We start from the raw sequence: 22,446 nt of genomic DNA, 5'->3' as shown, positions 1-22,446 counted from the left end.
GGTTTTGACAAACAAGACCCACTGTTAATTACTGTGGCTTAAGTGCCATTTCCTTGCCAAGGCGTTTTGGGGGGGGGGAAAAAACCTTCTCATGTCTTATTTGTATGTGTGTGTGTAAATTAACAAATAGTAATTTTAAAAGGAGTGTCTTTAAAATAACCATTGGATTTCTTTGGTGATTCTATTACTGCCTCAGGAAGAAAGTGCTATGACATACCAGCTGATTACTGTGGTACAGGACCTATGTTTAGCCCTTTAAATGACTAAAATCCAAGACCAAGCAGGTAGAAATCACTGTTAACATAAAAAGTGCTTAACATATTTCACGTAAGTATTGTATACTCTTGATATTACCATAGACTTTTTTTTCTTTACATCCAGACGTAGTTATTTGTATTTATTCACATCAGTTTTTGCTATTGTTTCATGTATTTAAGCTAGCACCAACTTTATCCACAATTCAAGAAGTTATCATGATCCTACAGCGTCAAGGCCCCTCACTCTCAATATATGGGATGTCATAGTACTTGATGTTATTGCCTGCCCACTGCTGCAAGGCATCACTCAGGATTTCCTGGGACAGGCGATGTGCAAATTCGAAGACCACAGTTTCGGGCCCTGATGGTTTCTTCACTTCCTGTTCGACATTAACTGGAGAAGGCATCCTAGGTAGAAATCTGTCTCCAGACATAAAGCTTTCTTCACTTGCATGCTGCTTCTCACTCTCACATGTGGTAGGAAATGGGAAAGTTTGCTTTGATTTCATGCAGCCCATGTTATGAAGAGCTTTGAAGGAAAGCAGTAGCAAAGACTACTTCAACAGCATCTTTGGAAAACACTGAGCTTGTCCATGTGATACCGACCAGCGCTTTTCCTCTCCAGGCCACCGCAGTAATCAGTGCTTCTTTTTACCAATCTTCACCTGTAGTGTTTATCTGTCAAAAGAAAAGTTTCATTTTGAAGTTACCACATGCAAAATACTGTGTGATTAGGTAGCATGTAGAAATAGTTCTCTACCACTGTTGGTCACTTGCAGGAGTTGGGAGGTAATAACAGCTTTATCTCATCAACAGAAAAGATAACCATTCAGTAAAACTGGCAATTTACAAAATAGGAAAACCTTTTTTCAAGATCTTGAACATTTTATAAAACTAAAAACACAGTTAAACTTTTGCTAATTTATGTGCACCAGGGTTCAGCAAACTCTAGATCAAATCCTAGCTGCCTGTTTTTGTAAATTAAGTTTATTAGAACACAGCTGTGTTATCTGCTTATGTGTTCTCTACGGCTACTTTCATGCTACAGTGGCAGAGTTGAGTGGTTTTGACAGAAACCGCGTAGCCTGAGATGCCTAAAATATTTACTGTCTGGCCCTTTACAGAAAATGTTTGCCAACCCCTGATCTGTACTGTTGAGAGAAACAAGCATATCAGACATTTGCTTCTGCCTTAAGCCTCATGAGCCTACACATCTTGGACTGTTTTCAGAGTCAGGCTTTGTCCTCTGGTTAAAGGTTTACAATTCAAAGAGAATGACAACCTTTAGCCAACACAAGTTAGATGAGGCAAAGCCACCTGTTTTTTTTTTTCCTTCTGAATGAGATACTCCCTATGAAACTATATGAAAAGCTCAGATTAATTTAAAATAAGGTTAAAAGTTTCTCCCCCCCTAAATGTCTCACTCTCGTTTGATGTCCGGTCAGTAAGTAGACTGCAGTGCTCACAATGTGCCTTCTAAGCTTGCACGTCCTATCTTAAGATAGGACTTAACAGTAGCAAAATACAAAGCAACTTCACTGGAGGGAGTGTAGCCATAAGAAAGCACAGGTAAAGTCTCTATAGGATTATGATCCTGGTTATATCTTAGTTTTGGGGCCAAAAAGACATAGCTCTAGACAAATTCACAAAATCAAACTCAGTTGACTTATTTTAGAAACTACTGATCTTAAGATTAAAAATGGATTTAAATGCATGGTAATTGTAGTTTTTTTTAAACACTTTATAATCAAAGTCCAGAAGAGGTGACCTTTGCCCTATATTTTTTTAGATTTCTATAAAGCCTATCCAATGTCTCTCATAATACTACCTCCAATAAGGATATATGGTGGGAAAGGGGAGGAAATCTAGCCCTCTGCTTTTAATTACCTCTAGTTCTGTACGCCTTGCTAGAGATGTATTTCAAAAAGGGAAAAGGGGATGTGTATAATGTTTGTCTAATTTACTAGACTGAACTCCCTGCAGACAGGAACTCTCCTGGTTGTACATGGCCAACATGTAATGACTTACATAGTGTCTACTTTGTACTATCCGGGATGGTTAAGGGAATTGTACATAGTTAACCTGAAAATGATTATTCAGTAAATGTCAAATAAAAGGCCATGAGTAGAATTATCACAATATTTTGTTTTCTAGGATCTCTGGTTCTGTAAAAAGCAGCTTTATCTACCATAACAAAATAACTAGTGCCAGATGTACCCTCACAAAAAACAACTTTAAACCTGGACAAAATATGTGGGCAGATATTTTCAGGCATTGAACACCAGCACAGGACTGTGATCTTTGGGAGAATAGAAACACAGACTGTTAAACCCCTTAATTAAGCATCCTGAGATTCTGCCTGGGAGCATCTTCCAGTATTATCTTGGGGAAATTGGCCCTAACTAGAGTGTTGATGCTACTGAGCTGAAGAGATTGGATTACTGAAACAGAAGTTTCAAGAGATAAGGGAGCTGTTGGGAGGGAGGCAGAAGTGGGGTCTCCCATCTGATGGGGTCTCATCAAGAGTACTTGTCTGAGGACTTAGGATGCGCATGTACAGGAAAAGAATTTGCAAGACTTAGTGCCACAGAATCCTTGGAGTAACCAGACCAACCCAAATGGAGACACCTCAGTGAAACCTGACACCTTAGGAGTCTGGTGTGAATCCTAGAGCAGGAGTTGGCAAACTTTCTTAAAGGGCAAGATCGCATAGGACTTAGGTTTGTGAGCTGTATAGTTCTGTGTCACAACTATGTAGTCCTGCTGTTTTAGTGTAGAAGTAGCTGTAGACAATATGTAAAAAAGTGGGCAGTGGCTATGTTCCAATAAAAGTTGACAAAAATAGTCCAATATGGCCTAGGGACTGGCTAGCCTAAGGTCAAACAAACAGTCCCAAATAATAAAATACCACTTAAAAGAAGATGACATAATCCAGACTCCTTCAAGGGTATCATCCACAACATTCATCCTAGAATAAAAATTACTTGCCATGCAAAACAGGAAAATGTGCCCTATCAAAAAACAGTTATTAGAAATAGACCCCCAAATGACCCACTATTTGGTAATTAACACAATAGAACTGTAAAGATGCTATTTAAATATGTTCAAGGATTTACGGGAGAAATGATCATAAAGAGTGAACAAGCAGAGAATCTCATCAGAGACATGGAAATTGTAAACTCAAGAACTAAAATGAACAACTCATCATATGAGCTATTGGGTACTTAAGAAAGGATTAATGAACTTGAACATAAGTCTATAGATATATCCAATCTGGGGAAAAAGTTTTAAAATGTGAACAGAGAAACCACAAAAAAGTATGGCTTAAAAACAATGAGAAATTAGCAATGAGGAATTAGACACATTTAACCCAGAGAGCAGGAAATAAAGAATATAGGAAGGAAAAAGAATATGGGGCAATTAGAAAACAGCAAAGTGACTGACTTAAACCCTTACATATCAAAAATTATGTGGAAGGAAAGAGACTAAAAATTTCAATTAAAAGGCCAAGTAGTTAAGATCCAACCCACACAAACATAGCCAACAGATCTCTGACAGTGGAGCGAAAGTGGTCTTTTCAACATGTACTGGAATTGTATAGCCACAAAAACAAACCAAAAAACAAACAAAAACACCTTGCACCCGTCACAAAAATTAACTCAAAATTGATCACAGACCTAAGTGTAAAACATGAAACTATAAGACTCCTAGAAGATCACATCCAGATGTTAAATCTAGATAAATCTAGATGACCTTGGGCTTGGTGATCACCTTTTATTTGTTTACATTTTATTTATTTTTGATAGAGCACAAGTGGGCGAGGGGCAGAGAGAGAAGGAGACACAGAATCAGAAGCAGACTCCAGGCTCTGAGCCGTCAGCACAGAGCCCGATGCGGGGCTCGAACTCACAAACTGCGAGATCATGACCCGGGCTGAAGTCAGCCGCTTAACCAACTGAGCCACCCAGGCGCCCCGGTGATCACCTTTTAGATGTAACACCAAAGGCATGATCCATGAAATAAATGATAATTTGTATTTCATCAAGTTAAAAACTTCTCTGTGTAAGACACTGTCAAGAAAATGAGAAGCAACAGCATATCTGATAAAGGATTATCTATAATGTACAAAGAACTGTTAAAACTCAACAAGAAAACAACCTGATTTAAAAAATTTTTTTTTCAACGTTTATTTATTTTTGGGACAGAGAGAGACAGAGCATGAACGGGGGAAGGGCAGAGAGAGAGGGAGACACAGAATCGGAAACAGGCTCCGAGCCATCAGCCCAGGGCCTGACGCGGGGCTCGAACTCACGGACCGCGAGATCGTGACCTGGCTGAAGTCGGACGCTTAACCGACTGCGCCACCCAGGCGCCCCTAAAAACAACCTGATTTAAAAATGGGCAACAGATGTAGGTGTGCCTGGGTGGCTCAGTTGGTTAAGGCCTGACTCTTGATTTTGGCTTCTGGTCATGATCTCATGGTTCATGGGTTCGAATCCCAAGTCCAGCTCTGTGTTGACAGTGCAGAGTCTGCTTGGGATTCTCTCTGTCCCTCCCCTGCACATGCATGCTCTCTCTCAAACTTATTTTTTTTTTATTTTTTTTTAACGTTTATTTTTGAGACAGAGAGAGACAGAGCATGAATGGGGGAGGGTCAAAGAGAGGGAGACACAGAATCTGAAACAGGCTCCAGGCTCTGAGCTGTCAGCACAGAGCCTGATGCGGGGCTCGAACTCACGGACCGCGAGATCATGACCTGAGCCGAAGTCGGCTGCTTAACCGACTGAGCCACCCAGGCGCCCCTCTCAAACTTATTTTAAAAAATGGGCAAGAGATCTGAACAGACACCTCATCAAAGAAGATGGATGGCAAGTAAGCATATGAAAAGGTGTTCAACATCCTATCTTAGGTAATTGCAAATTAAAACAACACTGAGATATCATTATAACTTATTAAAATGGTGAAAATTCAAACATTGATGACCTCAAATGCTGGCAAGAATGGGGAACAACAGAAACTCATTCATTGTTGGTGAGAATGCAAAATAGTACAGCTACTTTGGAAGACAGTTTGGTGTTTTCTTACAAAACTAAACATAATTTTACCATATGAGCCAGCAGTCATACTCCTTGGTATTTACCCAAATGAGTTGAAAAATTATGTCCACACGAAAGCCTACATATGGATGTTTATAGTAAGTTTTATTCATAATTGCCAAAGTTGGAAGCAACAAAAATGTCCTTCAGTAGGTGGACAAACAGTTGTATATCCAGACAATGGAATGTGATTCATTGCTAAAAAGAAATCAGTTATCAAGCCATGAAAAGAAAAGGAGAAAACTTAAATGCATATGACAGTGTTAAGCCAATCCTTCCAACTATGGTATCCTGGAAAAGGTAACTCTATGGAAATAGTAAAAAGTATGATGGTTGTTGCCAAGGATTAGAAAGGAGGGAGGGCTGAACAGATAGAACATAGAGCATTTTTAGGACTGTGAGCTACTCTGTATGATACCACAGTGGTGCATACATAGCATTATACATTTGTCAAAATTTATTGAACACACAACAAAGAGTGAATCCTAGTGTAAACTATGGACTTTGAGTAATGATGGTGTGTTCATGTAACAAATATACCACTCTGGAATGGGGATGTTGATAGTGGGTGAGGCTGTGTGTATGTGTTGGGGTGGGGGAGTGTGGGGAATATCTGTACTGCCTGCTCCATTTTGCTGTGACCCTAAAACTGCTCTAAAAAATAAATTCCTTTATAAAAAATCCAACTATATACTACCTATAAGAGATGTACTTTAATTAAATATGGATATAAAAGTTGCAAGCAAGAGAGTTAGAAAGGACATACCATGAAAATAGGAAGCATAAAAAAGTTTCTATAGCTATATGAATATCAAAGTAGACTTCAAGACCCGAGGGATTACCAGAAATAAAGAGGGACATTTTGTGTGTCAGTGAGGAAGGTACAACAATCGTAAGTGTATATGTAGCTAGCAACAGAGCTTCAAAATACATGAAGGAAAAACTGACAGAAGTAAAGGGAGAAGTGAACATTGCTCTCTTGGTAAATGATATAATATCCAAGGGAAAAAATACGGAATTCGAATTTTGAACACTAGTATTCAACTAGTATTTGAACTAGTAACTTGAGTTAGTTAACATTTATAAAATACTATACCCAACACCTGCAGGATATATATTCTTAACTGCATATGGAATATTCACTAAGACAACATGGTGGTCTCAAAAGGTTTCAAAAGCTTGAAATCTTAGAGTATATTTTCCAACCACCACAGAATTAAATTAGAAATAAGTGGTAATAAAATATACAGAAAGGCCCTAAATATTTGGAAACTATCGCATTTCTGAATAACCCGTGGGGCAAGGAAGAAATCACAGGGAAATTAAAATGTTTTCAACTAAATAGAAACCATATCAAATTAAAAAAAATTTTTTTTAATGTTTATTTTGAGAGAGAGACAGAGTGCGAGTGGGGGAGGGTCAGAGAGAGAGGGAGACACAGAATTGGAAGCAGGCTCCAGGCTCTGAGCTGTCAGCACAGAGCTCGACGTGGGGCTTGAACCCACAAACCATGAGGTCATGACCTGAGCCAAAGTTGGACGCTCAACCGACTGAGCCACCCAGGCACCCCCAATTTTTTTAAATGTATCACTAGTGCTTAGAGGGAAAGAGATGGATTTAAATGCTTCTAATAAAAATGAAGGTTTAGTTTAAATCAGTGATCTAAACTATGACCATAAGAAACTAGAAAAAGAAAAGTAAACCAAAAATAAGTAGAAGGAAGGAAATAATATGGATAAGAGCAAAAATCAATGAAGCAAAAAGGGCAAACAATAGAGAAAAATCAGTGGAACCAATGCTGGTTTTTAAGGAAGATTTAATAAAATAGAGAAGTCTCTACTCTGATCAAGAAAAGTGACAGGACACATTACCAAGATGTGAGAAAAACAGTAGTACAGATGCTATATGTGTTAAACAAACCAACCAGAGAATATTATGTACAACTTTACAACAATACCAAATTACCAAAACCAACACAAGAGAAAATAGAAAGGTTGATAGCTCTTTATCAATTAAAGAAATTAGATCTATAACTTAAATCTTTCCAAAAAGAAACCCCCAGGCTTAAAAGACCAGCTAGTGCTCTAAATTGTTTCAGACACTCCAGGAAGAAATAATACCACTCCAACTTAAACTCTTCAGAAAACAGAGAAGGAGGAAACACTTCTAAATTTATTCTATATCAGGTCAGGATTACACTGTTACCAGAAGTAAAGAGATTTGAAGAAAACTCTACAAGTCAATATCCCTCATGAACACAGACACAGATCACATTTTTTTTTAAATGGCAAATTCAATTCATATGTAGAATGGTTAATACATCATGACCAAGTGGGATTTATACCAGGAATGCAAGAAATGCAACAGAACATTCAAAAGTCAAGAAATATAATTCACATATTTTTTAATTTTTAGCTTATTTATTTTTTGAGAAGGAAATCCCAAGCAAGTTCCACACTGTCAGTCAGTGCAGAGTCCAGTGCGGCACTTGAACTCGTGAACTGTGAGACCATGCCCTGAGCTGAAATCAACAGTTGGACACTTAACTGACTGAGCCACCCAGGTGGTCCTATAATTCATCATTAACATAAAGATTACTGGGGCACTTGGGTGGCTCAGTCAGTTAAGCATCTGATTCTTGATTTCTGCTCAGGTCATGATCCCAGGGTCATGGGATCGAGCCCTGCATCAGGCTCCGTGCTGAGCATGGAGCCTGTTTAGGATTCTCTTTCTCCCTTTGCTCCTCTCCCTAGCTCATGTACTTACTCTCTCAAAAACAAACAAAACATAAAGATTACCATAACTGGATAATCCTCTCAATAAATGTAGAAAAAGCATTTGATAAAACCACCATTCATGATAAAAATTCTCAGCAAACTAGCAATAGGAATTTCCTTAAAACTAATGTTAATGGTGAAAGTGAATACTTTTGCCATGATAGGAACAAGTCAACAATGTTCATTCTCATGATTGCTATTAATATTGTACTGGGGGAGGGGAAAAATACAAAGACTGTCCAAAAGGAAAAGGAAATTGCTTTTATTTGCAGATGATATGATTGTATATGTAGAAAAGCTTTAAGATTATACAAAAAACTAGAATTTTAGCAAGGTCTCAAGATCTAAAATTGCTACACAAAAATCAATTACTTTATGATTAGGCAGTGAAGAACTGGAAGATGAAATTAATGCCACTTGGAATAGGGTGGAAAGTATGAACCCTTAGGGATAAATATAACAAAACATTAAAGAACTACACTGCATAATATTGTGTATTTGTATATTTGTATGAATAATACAAACTCTTACTGAGAAAACTGAAATAAAGTGTTATGATCTCAAAGACAATATTAAGGTGTCACTACTTCCCAAATTGATGTATATATATATATTTCTAGGCATTCATCTAAGACAAATGGAAACATGTCTGCCAAAAAACTTGTATGCTAATGTCCATAGAAGCTTTATTCACAGCAAAGCTGGAAACAACCTAAATGTCCATCAGTAGGCTTATTGGAGAAGCAAATTGGGGATCTCCATGAAATGGAATACTAGTTGACAATAAAAAAGAATGAACTGTAGATAAATGCAACAACATGGGTGAATCTCAGAAATGTGTCAAGCCAGATACAAAAGGCTGATCATATTTCTATGAATTTTAAGAATGGACAATATTAATCCCATAAATGGAAATCATACATAGTTCTCTTTGAGTAAGGGCTGTGTGGAAGGGGTCGTGAAAGAATGTTCTAAGTGATATAAATGTGTATCTTGATTAGAGTGTTGATTACATGAGTATATACATTTGTCAAAACTTTTCAAATTATACCCTTAATATCTATGTAATTTCACTGTAATTTTTACTTCAATAAAATGTATGTAACAGTTTTGAGAACATTCTGGGAGATACAAGTCCAGGGAATTGATATATTTATACCTGAAAAAGGCTGCCTGCTTGAATCAGTCACACCAAGTTTTAAAATCAGTCTAAAATTCTAACTCTTAAAAGTGATGAGGCAGCATCCAGTGCACAAACCAGCTCACAGTGCTGTGTGCCTCCTGTGATAGGCATGTGATTTCCATTGTTCTCACACTGGCCTAAATCAGCCCAAACTCAGTGGTCATATTCTTTGGCACCTACAGAAAAGCAAGAACCCTCCATCTACCCACTGCTACCAGTTCAAGGGCTTTCTCACTTCCTTTAGGAACTTGGAGAGATCCCCATGGCCCTGGGATCATGACCTGAGCCAAAATCAAGAGTTGGACGCTCAACTGATTGAGCCACCCAGGCGCCCTCAACAGTGTTAGTTATTAATGCAAGTCAATAATTTAGCAGATTGTACAATTAACCTTCTTAGGACAACATGTGGGATCAGCTGTCCTAAGTTAATTTTCAGCTTACATTATTCATCTGTCTGGCTGGGAAGTTACTATGGCTATCAGCTGAAGGCATAATACAATAAATGCTGGATATTAACCAGGAAAAGTATTTTAGCTCTTGTCATTTTAAATGGCTGATTAAAGAAATCAATTTTCAAAAGTGAGCCCAGAAATAAACCCGTACTGTATGGCCAGTTAGTCTATGACAAAGGAGGCAAGAATAGACAATAGGGAAAAGATAGTCTCTTCAATAAATGGTGCTGGGCAAACGACAGCTACATGCAAAAGAATAAAAATGGACCACTTTCTCACACCAGAAATAAACTCAAAATAGATTCAAGACCTAACTGTGAGACCTGAAAAAAAATAAAATTCCTAGATGAAAACACAGGCGGTAATCTCTTTGACACCGTCCTTAGCGATATTTTTCTAACTATGTCTTTTAAGGCAAGGGAAACAAAGGCAAACCATTGGGACTACATCAAAATAAAAACCTTTTGCACAGCAAAGGAAACAACAAAATGAAAAGGCAACCTACTGAATGGGAGAAGATATTTGAGAATGATATATCCAGTAAGAGATTAACATCCAAAATATATGAAGAACTTATACAGCCCAACACAAAAGAAACAATCTGATTTTAAAATGTGCAGAGGACCTGAATAGACATTTTTCCAGAGAAGACATACACATGGTCAACAGACACAAGAAAAGATGCTCAACATCACTAATCATCAGGAAAATGCAAAGCAAAACCACAATGAAATATCACCATACACCTGTCAGAATGGCTAGAATCAAAAAGAAAAACAGGTGTTGGTGAGGATGTGGAGAAAAAGAAAACCCCTGTGCACTGTTGGTGGGAATGCAAACTGGTGCAGCCACTGTGGAAAATAACACAGCAGTTCCTAAAAAAATTTAAAATAGAAATACCATATAATCCAATAATTTCACTACTGGGTATTTACCCAAAGAAAGTGAAAACACTAATTCAAAGAGATATATGCACCCCTATGTTATTGCAGCATTATTTTACAATAGCCAAGATATCGAAGTGACCCAAGTGTCCATATAGATGAATGGATAAAGAAGATATGATTTATGTGTACACACACGCATGCATGCACACAATGGAATATTATTCAGCCATAAAGAAAAGAAAAATGAGATCTTGCCACTTGCAACAACATAGATGGACCTAGAGGGTATAATGTTAAATGAAATAAGTCAGAGAAGGACAAGTACCATGTGACGTCACTTAAATGTGAAACCTAAAGACAAATGAACAAAGAAATAAAAAAACCCAGACTCTTAAATACAGAGCACAAATTGGTAGTTGCCACAGGAGAAGTGAGTGGGAGGATGGGTGAAATGATAAAGGGGATTAAAAGGTATAGACTTCCAGTGATAAATAAGTCACGGAGATGAAAAGTACAGTCTATAAAATATAAAAGTACAGGGAACACAGTCATAATATTATAATAACCTTGGGACAGTGACTACACTTATCATGGTGAGCACTGAGTAATGTATAGAACTGTTGAATATGTTGTATACCTGAAACTAACATAACATTGTATACTAATTATACTTCAATAAAAATACTGAAAATCCATTTCGTTTATACTTTAGTTTATAATCTTAAGATACATAAAGAGCTGTGAGAACATTCCTTAACCATCCAACCAGTCTTTAATTAGTCTCTATTATGTGTTCAGGACCAATGTCTTTAAGTGCTTTCAAACTTATTGAACAAATAAAGAGAGGCAGAGTGAGACAAGATGACAGCTTATTCAGGCAATAAATAGTGTAGATGCCCAGAGAAAGTCCTTAATTTGTTTTATCTTTGCCTTAATAGAAGTGGCCATTTTTTGTTTATGCCACTGGCAGCTAAATACAAGGATGCCTTTCCTCCCACCACACCTTCTCCCTCAACCCCCCAATCCCAACACACACATGCGCACGCGCACACACACAGGCAGAGCACAGGCATGCATAAAAGAAAAGTCCTTTGACTTGTTTCCCTCAATGTTACTGAGGAGCCTCAAAGCACTAAGTATGTGGAGTGTGTCAGGCCACAGCCCTGGCACTTCCCTTGGGAACAGGTCTAGCACCTACTGGGTTTTCTATTGGATCCTTCAAACAGAAGATTTAAATTACTATAGCCCATTCATTCCGTGTAGTTCATTTCAGAGCTGTGGTGCTCCATCCTGGATGCAGTGTCATCAAACTAAGCCTCATGAGTAAGCTCCTTTGGAATATACCAGGGAAGGTGTCAAAAAAGCCATAACTTGAGTATGAGGCCCAAACACAAAGCAGTAGCCAAAACAAAGCAGCTTCTAAATATCTGCTCTGGAAATGAATAGACCTCTAAATCCCTGAAAGTCCACCTTAAATACTAGATTAACAGAAATGGTTATTACTGCTGTCCTACTTTATATCATATTCTAAGCCTCTGAACAGGTTTCCAAGATGTTTTATATCTCAAGCTATGGCTTAAAATGGGCCCTAGCCCTGAATTAATGCGAATCTTTATATAATTTAAAAAATGCTATAGTCTTTAAAAGAAGTCTTATGCATATAGGGGTGCCTGGGTGGCTCATTCAGTTAAATGTCCTACTCTTGATTTCAGCTCAGGTCATGATCTCATGATTCAAACCCTGCATTGGGCTGCACGCTGACAGTGAGGAACCTGCTTGGGATTCTCTCTCCATCTCCCTCTGCTCCTCCCATGTGTGCTCTCTCTTGCTCTCAAAATAATCTTAACAAAAGTCTTATGCATATATATTTTTCAAATTTCAATGTAGATGCAATTAATAAATGCTAATTCATTAAAAAATATGAGTTCATTAAAAAAATACCTGAGTTCCTAATAGGATGTTTGTCATTATTCATTCTCTAATAATGGAAACTAAGAGTATATTTTCTTTCTTGTTGGGGGGGGGGGTCCATAAAATTGGACTTTAAACAGAGGTCTTTGTCCTGTTAATATTGAGAATCACTTAGACTTTAAATTCATAACAGGGTCAAATGATGCCAGTTAAACTGGCAAACAAATGAACTCAGATTTAATACTCTCACCAAAAAGTAAAAGCTGGAAAATATGGCAAATATTTTGGCCAGTTTGAAGGTTGCCTGAAGAGCACTGCTTTGGAAACCGAACAGTTGGATTGGTCCTCAGGCACGCAGAACGTACACAGCGTGCATTTGCTCACCTGCACGGTGGTCTCAGGATGACTCTTCGTGAGGTCACATTTGGGGTTCAGTTTTCTCAATGGAGGGGCAGGGGAAATAACACTGTTAATTGAGAGGCTAATGTATGAGATTCTAATAAACCTGAGTAGAGCTATGTGGTAGGACTTCATCTGTAAACTGAGATCCACCTCAGACATTCATCATAAAATTTAAGTGAGCTTCCATATATAAAACATCTAGAATTGTTTTGGAACAAGCAAGGTGTTCAGTAAGTGTCATTTCCTTTCCTTCTTTCTCTTAGATTGTCCCCTAAAACTACTATTACCAAATTATTATTTTAAGCGCTTTACTGTACTTTAAGATAATTAAAGAAAGAGAAGAATATAAGAATGCTGACAGTGATTTTGAATCATTACAATCAGGTGATAGGTCTAAAACAGGTGTCCATGTTTCACCCATTTTACCAAGTCCTCCAGGTGGAGAAGAGAAACAGGCATTTCTCCTGGCCCTCTGAGCTTTACTCTGGGTACATGTTTGGTTTCACCTGACCAATCCTATTTAGGAATATTGAATCTTAGTCTGCAGTAATTCTTCCAGTACTATCCATATAAATCCCTGCAGGAAAATGGAGAGTAGGTACTGATCAATTAGTTGGGAAAAAAAAAAACTAGCTAAAGAAAAAAATTTGATCTAGATCACCACTAAGAATATAAAACATTTAATATATATATATATATATATATATATATATATATATATATATATATATATATATATTTTTTTTTTTTTTAGAGAAAAGGGGTGTGCATAAGCAGGGGAGAGGGACAGAGGGAGAGAGAAGCTTGAGCAGGCTCCACGCTCCACCCCCTGACCAGGGACTCAGTTCCATGACCCTGGGATCCTGACCTGAGCCAAATCAAGAGTCGCATGTTCAACTGAATGAGCCACCCAGGCACCCCAAGAATTTAAAACATTTAAACTTTATATTCTATATTCATTTTTTAGTCATGTCAGGCCACAGCTAAATGACACAGCTGTACTTGTGATGCATGAATTAAGCTCCATAAAATTCGGAAGCCAGTTCCTTAAACAACTGTTGTGAAATGGAGGTGGTATGAAAAACTGGTAACAACGTCAGAATATTGTCTTTAGTTTGTTACACCTGGACTGCTCTTTAGACCCTGTACCTGAAACTAGGAATTGGAACTTGAATCAGAACATGAAACCAAAACTAATGCAAAAATGAATGTTCAGTCTTAAAACTCACTGTAAGCTGAAAATCATGATCCAATCATCCTTATATGCTAAGCCAATTATTCCATAGATTCCTTCTTCACATTTGTAAAATGCTTTGTCTCTTAAAAAGGGCTTTCTTATCATTTCTCCTTCTCTCTAGTATTACTACACAAAAATTTCTTCTTTCTAAAAATTTACCTATTCTTAAGTGTGCATCTCAAGTCCACTTCCTGTATAAAGGCCATCTCGCTACCTAATATCACTCTATCACGCTCTTGGGTTTCCGTGCCGTATTTATCTTCATCACTGTATTTCCCATTCTGCCTTGTTTACAAGTCTGTACCCATACCAGATGGACTTGAACATGGTCACAGCACTTAAATGCTTTCTAAAAGAAGACTGGTAATAAGTCATTGTTATTCATCCTTGCATCTCACTTCTATACGCATGCATAATGAAGGGCTTCAGTAAATGTTAATTGACTTAAATAATTTAACTCTAGATGTTAGAAAGAAATTCCTATACAGGCATACCTCAAAAAAAACTGTGGGTTCAGTTCCAGACCACTGACTGTTAAAGCAAATATCACAATAAAGCAAGTGAAAAGAATGTCTTGGTTTCCCAATAAAAATAAAAGTTATGTTTACAGTATTCTGTAGTCTCCTAAGTGTGCCACAGCATTATGTCTAAAAATGCGAATGTAAATAAAAATGCTTTACTGCTAAAAACTGCTAACGATCACCTGAGCTTTCAGTGAGTTGTAATCACTCATCATAGATCACCATAACAAATAATAAAAGTTTGAAATATTGTGAGAATTACCAAAACGTGACAGAGAGATGAGGTGAGCAAATGCTGTTGGAAAAATGGTGCAGACAGACTAGCTCAACACAGGGTTGCCACAAATCTTCGATTTGTAAAAAAGGCAGTATCTACAAAGTGCAATAAAACAAGGTATAGCTGTACTCCTACAAAGAGAGCAGCAGAGTATATATAACCATACATTACAAATGATAACCAAGTGTCTGGAGCTTTTCAGAGTAAATTATCCATCTATCTCTGTTTCTATTGAGCATATCTCATTTCCATTTTTCCCTTTACTCTTTCCCTGGTGTCTTATCGATCTTTTATGCAACAGAAAGGAATTATTTTTCCATATTTTACAAAGTACATTGATGTAGACTGTGTACGTAAGCAAGTTAAATATCCTGCCTGAGGAAGCACATAGTCTGGATGACAACGCACAAGAGACCAGTTGCACTGCCTGTTCTGGTGCTCAGATCTTTTGAATATGGCTTCAGGGATCTCGCTGCCATATCACAATGCCTCCCTTTCAGATTTCATGATATGCACTAAATCAGATAAACAGTGTATTTATGGAACAATTTATTTTACAAGCCCATTCTTTAAAAGAATGGTCTTGGGGCGCCTGGCTGGCTCAGTCGGTTAAGCATCTGACTTCAGCTCAGGTCATGATCTCACAGTTTGTGAGTTTGAGCCTGGTGTTGGGCTCTGTGCTGACAGCTCAGAGCCTAGAGCCTTCTTCGGATTCTGTGTCCCCCTCTCTGTCTGCCCCTCCCCACTCACACTGTGTCTCTCTCTCAAAAATGAATAAACATTTAAAAAATTAAAAAAAAAAGAATGGTCTTAAAGGTGATAGGGTACAATGAACATTCTCAAACATAGGTAGTAGTTTCAACTGCTTCAATAGTAGCATAACAGCTCATGTTAGAAGCTTTAAACCAAATATCCCACCTCAGAAATCTATCTTAAAGAAATGATCAGAGTTGCCAACAAAAATTTATATATAAACTTTTTCATGGTAGTCTTTTTATAATTAGAAGAATTGAAAATAAGCTACATGTGCAATGACATGTGATTTATCATAGGCTTATATCCTGAATATTATGTAACTGTTAAATAACTAAAGTAGATAGCCTCTACAATGGCCCCCAAGTAATCTCTGCCTCCAGAAATTCCCATCCCTTGCTTAATTCCCTCTTCTTGTAGGACCAATGATTTACTTCTAACAATAGAGTATAGCAAAAGTGATGGGATGTCATTTCCAAGATTAAATTTTAAAGAGACCATGGCTTCTGTCTTGCACTCTTACTCTGATGGAAGCCAACTTCTGTGTTATGAGAAGCCTTATGGAGAGGCCCATGAGGCAAGGAATTGAGGAAAATCTCTGTACAGCAGGGTGCATAGAACTGGTTTGTTCCCCACTTAAGCCTTCAGATGAGATCACAGCCCCAACTGGCAACTGTGAAAGGCTTTGACAGGCAGGCACTCATCTAAGCTGCACCCAGATTCCTGATTCACAGGGACTGCAAAATTAATGTATGTTATTTTAAGCCACCTACTTTTAGGGTAGTTCATAATAAACAGATGATAACTTTTTTTTTTTAATTTTTTTTTTCAATGTTTATTTATTTTGGGGACAGAGAGAGACAGAGCATGAACGGGGGAGGGGCAGAGAGAGAGGGAGACACAGAATCGGAAACAGGCTCCAGGCTCTGAGCCATCAGCCCAGAGCCTGACGCGGGGCTCGAACTCACGGACCGTGAGATCGTGACCTGGCTGAAGTCGGACGCTTAACCGACTGCACCACCCAGGCGCCCCCAGATAACTTTTTAAAAGAATACTTAGTAGCATGAGGCAATACTCATATGTTAAGTTTTTAAATAACTAGTCAAGAGGTTTATTTATCCATGACAAAACAAATGAAAGTATTGTTTTAAAACATGTATTGTGTACTCACATATTTGTTATTTGAACTAGTAATTTCCTACAACATTTCCATTAACTGAAAATATTTTCCAGACTGTTATAAAGCCTATCTTGTAATATCATATAATTTTAAGTATAATTATTATTAGCTAAAAAAAGATACCAAACATTGAAAATATTACAACCTGCCTCCTAAAACATGGTAGAAAAGTTTACAAAGATTAGATTTATCCGAGTCTTAAGAACTGATAATTTTTAAAAGCAGAAAAATATATATGTATTATTCTGGTTTTTAAAATATAGATGCTTAAGAAAAAATAGAGTTAAATACAAGAAAACATGAACAGAGTTGCTCTTTGGATGGTGGGATCATAGGTAACTTAAATTTCCTCTTTATGCTTTTCTCTGTTTCCCAAAATTTTTTCAAATATATGTGTGTGTATATATATACATATATATGTGTGTGTGTATATATATATATGTATATATATATGTGTATATATATATGGGTGTGTGTATATATATATATGTGTGTGTGTGTGTGTGTGTGTATATATATATATATACATATATATATATATATATAATTTGTATCAGAAATGTCTTTTTAAAAAAGCCAACCTGATAATGTAATGTAACACATTTTAGTTCCTTCAAACCCAGATTTAATGCTAATATGAGACTCACCATTTTGTGAAGAAAGAGAACAGCACTGGATCCACTGATCCAAGTGGTAATACTTAATTAGCAAGTAAAAATAGTCAATAGGACTATAATACATCTAAATTAAAAAAAAAAAGCCATCAAGCTGAGTCAAATGAGAGGGCTAAACTAATGCAAAATTGGTTAGAACCAAGCACAAGTTTGTGAGGAGAAATTGTAGATGCCTTCCATGGCACTGGTTCTAAAAGATTAAGATTTATAATCAGAATATTAAAAAGTTGAGCAACTCCTATATCTCCCATAAATTCAGTATTTATCATCTGTGATTTACCTAAATATTCCTGAATCTTACATTCTACCCTACTTATATGAACTTTGGGGGCAGTGCTGTTCTATGTGTAGTGTAAAGTATGTCTTTTATTAATTCTAACACTATATGTTACAGGAGGAAGGGAAAAATTGTTTGAGATTTTAGGGTTTGGTAAAATTATTTTTTGTGAAGACAGTTCTCATTTCTTTGAGCGTAGACTGGTAGTTCATCTAAGATCCTGACCAAGATTCTTTTTTAAAAAAAATGACACCTTGAGGCTTCCAGAGAAGATGACAGTGTAGGAGGATCCTAAGCTTATCTCATCCCATGGACACACCTAGCTAACACCCACATCAGTAAAAGTAACCTAGAAAATAACCTGAAGACTGGCAGAACAGATTCTCCATAGCTAAACGCAGAGAAGAGGCCACATCAAAAATGGTTGAAAGGATGGAGAAGTGGCCAGGAACCAAACTGACCCATGAGATTGTCCACAGGAGGGCGGAACACTACAGGCATGGAGAGGGAAGAGAAGACCCCACTCCAGGCACCTGCGGCATGGAGAACCCACACTGGGAAGATGGATCCCCACAACATTTGGCTTTGAAAAACCAGTGGGGCTTAACTTGGCAAGTTGTTAGAATCAGTGGGGCTTAACACCAGGAACTTTAAAACTCAGCTGGCTTGGCTCTGGGGAACCCAGAGGGTTATAGGAAATGGAGATAGCATAACAAACAGCCCTGACATACAGTACAGAAGAAGCAGTTTGAAAAATGCCTGGGGTACACAGGAAGGAGATTTATTTACTAATCTCAGGGTGTGCTGAAGGGGCAGGGATCTTTGGGAGACTTCTCTAGGAACAAAAGAGGTGGTTGGCACCATTTTCCTCCTCTGCTCCCCAGATACACAGACACTTGTAGGAACCAGCGGGAACATGATCTCTACCTAGCTTGCTAATAGCATACCCCAGTCCTGCATTCTTCTGCAGTCTGATCCCCTCCAACCGGTCCTCCACAGGACTTCTACAAAGGTCTCCTGCTACAGCAGACAAATGCAAACCTTGCTAACATCACCCACCCCACCCCTGCATAACCTGTGGATCTGTCCCACCCAAACTGCACTGGGCAGGAGTCCATCCAATGCAGAGCACTAAGCATGGCATTGTGCAAGAGCCCCAACAGCCCCAAAGTGACTTCTTCCTTGGGAAGAGAAAAAGATAACCACACACACCAGTTCAACCGTGGCACTAGCAGTGGCCTGGGGGCAGACACCTGGCCTGACTGCAGGCCCCACCTACCAACAAAAGCCCTGTAATTCAGTGCTACTGCAGCCCTGGCAGATGCCTGATCTGACCCAAATCAAGCCCAAGGTGGCCCCAGACTGGCTCACTAACAACAGAGGGACTAAACCCTACCCACAACAGGCAGACAGCCATTGCAGATGACTGGACTGAAGGCAAATGTGGCTCAGCCACAACAGTAGGGTACATGCAACACACATAGAGATACCCCTGAAGCGCCAGAGTCTGGTGAACAGGGGACACTGCTGCAGGGCACTACAGGACCTCTTCGTAAGGCCACTACTTTCAAGAGCAAGGGACATAGCTGACTTTCCTAACACAGAGAAACACAGAGAGTTAGAAAAAATATAAGATCAAGGAATATGTCCCAAATGAAAGAAAAAGATAAAATCACATCAAGACAGGTAAATGAAACACAAATAAGTAATATGTCTGATAGAGAATTTAAAGTAATGGTCATAAAGATACTGTACTTGAGAAAAGAGAGGAGGGTTTCAGTGAGATCTCCAAAATAGAAAGAAAACATACAAAAGAATAAATCAGAAATGAACTCATTAACTGAAGTTAAAAGTACACAGGCAGGAATAAATAGTAGTAGAGAAAGCAGAAGAATGGAACAGCGACCTGGAGGACAGAGTAATGGAATGCAATCAAGCTGAACAGGACAGAGAAAGCAGAAGAAAGGTAAGAATACATTAAGGGAATTTAGTGACATCATCACATGTAACAACATTTTATTCTGAAGGGATTCTGAAGGAGAAGAGAGAGAAAAGGGGACAGAAAATTTGGAGAAATAATAGCTGAAAACTTCCTGAGTATGGGGAAGGAGACAGAAATCCACATCCAGGAGGCACAGAGAGAGCCCCCAACAAAATCAACTCAAGGAGGTCCACACCAAGACAAATGGTAATTAAAAGAGGCTTCCAGACAAACAAAAGCTAAAGGAATTCATGATCATTAAACCAGCCCTACAAGAAATGCTAATGGGGACTCTGAGTGGAAAGGAAAGACCATGAGTAGGAGTAAGAAAAGTAGGAAGCACTAAAGTAGGAAGCAATAAAATTAATTATATCTATAAAAATCAGTCAATAGTCTCACAAAATGAAAGTCTGTAAATTATGACAACATATACCTAAAACGTGGTGAGAGGGGGAAAGGATTAAAGAATGTGTTCAAACTTAAGCAACAATCAACTTAGTATAGGCTGTTATGAGCATAAGATGTTATATATAAACCACATGTTAACCACAAATCAAAAACCAGTCGTAAGTATGCAAAAAATAAAGAGAAAGGAATCTAAGTATATCATTAAAGAAAGGCAACTAATCATGACAGAAGAGAGCAAGGGAAGAAAGGAACAGAGAACTACATACACAACCATAAAACAAGTAACAAAAGAGCAATAAGTACATACCTATCAATAATTACTTTGAATGTAAACAGACTAAATATTCCAGTCAAAAGACATAGGGTGATGGAGTGGATAACAAACCAAGACCCATTCATACACTGTCCACAAAAAACTCATTTCAGACCTAAAGATACATGCAGATTGAAAGTGAAGGGATAGAGGGGAACTGGGTGGCTCAGTTGGTTAAGCATCTGACTTCAACTTAGGTCATGATCTCATGGTTCATGAGTCTGAGCCCCGTATCAGGCTCTGCTCTGACAGTGGGGAGCCTTCCTGGGATTTTCTCTCTCTCCCTCTCTCTGTCCCTCCCGTGCTCATGCTCATGCTCACACTTTCTCTCTCTCAAAATAAATAAACTAAAAAAAAAAAAAAAGAAAGTGAAAGGACAGAAAAGCATTTATCATGTAAATGGATGTGAAAAGAAAGCTGGGGTAGCAATACTTATATAGGTCAAAACAGACTTTAAAGACTGTAACAAGACTAAGAAGGATACTGTATATTCATAAAGGGAACAGTCCAACATGAAGATATAACAATTGTAAATATTTATGCACCCAACAGGAAAGCACCCAGATACATGAAACAGCTATTATGAAACATAAAGGAAGTAACCAATAGTAACAAGATACAAGTATGCAACTTTAACACCCCACTTACATCAATGGATAGATCATCCAAACAAAATCAACAAGGAACCAGTGGCTTTGAATGACACATTGGACCAGATGGATCTGACAAATATATTCAGAATGTTCCATTCTAAAACAGAATCTACATTCTTTTCAAGTGCACATGGAACATTCTTCACAATAAGTGATATATTAGGTCATAAAATAAGTCTCAACAAATTCAAAAAGATCAGTCATACCATGCATCTTTTCTGACCACAATGATATGAAACTAGAAATCAACCACAAGAAGAAATCTGGAAAGAGCACAAATATATGGAGGTTAAAAAACATGCTACTAAACAATGAATAGGATGACCAAGAAATGAAAGAGGAAATAACAAAATACATGGAGACAAATGAGAATGAAAATACAACAGTCCAAAATCCTTGAGATACAGCAAAAACTATTCTAAGAGGTAAGTTTATAGCAATACAGGCCTATCTCAAGAAGCAAGAAAAATCTCAAATGAACAACCTAACTTTACACCTAAAGGACCTAGGGAAAGAACAACAAACAAACCTCAAACCAGTAGAAGGAGGGAAATCATAAAGATTAGAGCAGAAATAAATGAAACAGAAACTTAAAAAAAAGCCCCAATAGAAAAGATCAATGAAACCAGGAGCTATTTCTTTGAAAAGATCAACAGAATTGATAGACCTTTAGCCAAACTCAGGAGAGAGAGAGAAAGAGACAGAGAGAGAGAACAGGAGGGAGGAGAAAGAGTGAGGGGAGACAGATCCAAGAATTTCTTATACTTACAAAAATGGGTTCGAAAAAAGTTTAGGGCAGAAAGCTGCCACCACAGGGCAAAAGCATCCAAGGTTAGTTAGCCAGATATTATAATGGGATCACGAGTAACTTGTTATATCACCTGAAGGAAATTACTTTTCATCTGGCACCAATATATTATTGTGCTTTGATCACAAACTCCACTTGCTGCCCAGACCCTTTGCTTCTTACACACACCAGGTAATGATTACTGTCTAATTGCTTTCTTCAAATTCATCATGTATGTAAGATCTTAGGAGCTCAACAAATAGAGACGAAACCCCTGTTCAGGGCTCTTGTCTCCTCCCAGACATTAGCCTCTCTCATATTCAATTCTGAGTCTGCTCTCTTGGTGGACAAGAGAGAACTCCAGGCTCAGAGTCTGTGACAAGAGAGTAGAGTGACAATGAGAGACGACTCAAACAAAAT

At 37.9% G+C, this 22,446-nt stretch overlaps 1 protein-coding gene across 8 annotated transcripts in view; it reads right to left on the bottom strand.

Moving 5' to 3' along the window:
- Window positions 1-376: 376 nt before the first annotated feature.
- Window positions 377-22,446, bottom strand: part of CC1H2orf88 (chromosome C1 C2orf88 homolog) — a 63,966-nt gene continuing 41,896 nt past the window's right edge. For 7 of the 8 annotated variants that reach the window (XM_019838376.3, XM_045034146.1, XM_019838375.3 and 4 more), the window contains one exon: window positions 377-935. In XM_019838376.3, coding sequence (XP_019693935.1) covers window positions 488-775 — 288 coding nt within the window. In that variant the 5' untranslated portion in view covers window positions 776-935 and the 3' untranslated portion in view covers window positions 377-487. Of the gene's footprint in view, window positions 936-21,234; window positions 21,284-22,446 lie in introns of those variants that run through there. The other variant, XM_006935432.4, reaches the window with a different exon arrangement.

Source organism: Felis catus, chromosome C1, assembly GCF_018350175.1.
Source record: "Felis catus isolate Fca126 chromosome C1, F.catus_Fca126_mat1.0, whole genome shotgun sequence".
NCBI lineage: Eukaryota > Metazoa > Chordata > Mammalia > Carnivora > Felidae > Felis > Felis catus.
The sequence above is the reverse complement of the archived record's forward strand: the minus strand, read 5'-3'. Positions and strand labels throughout refer to the sequence as shown.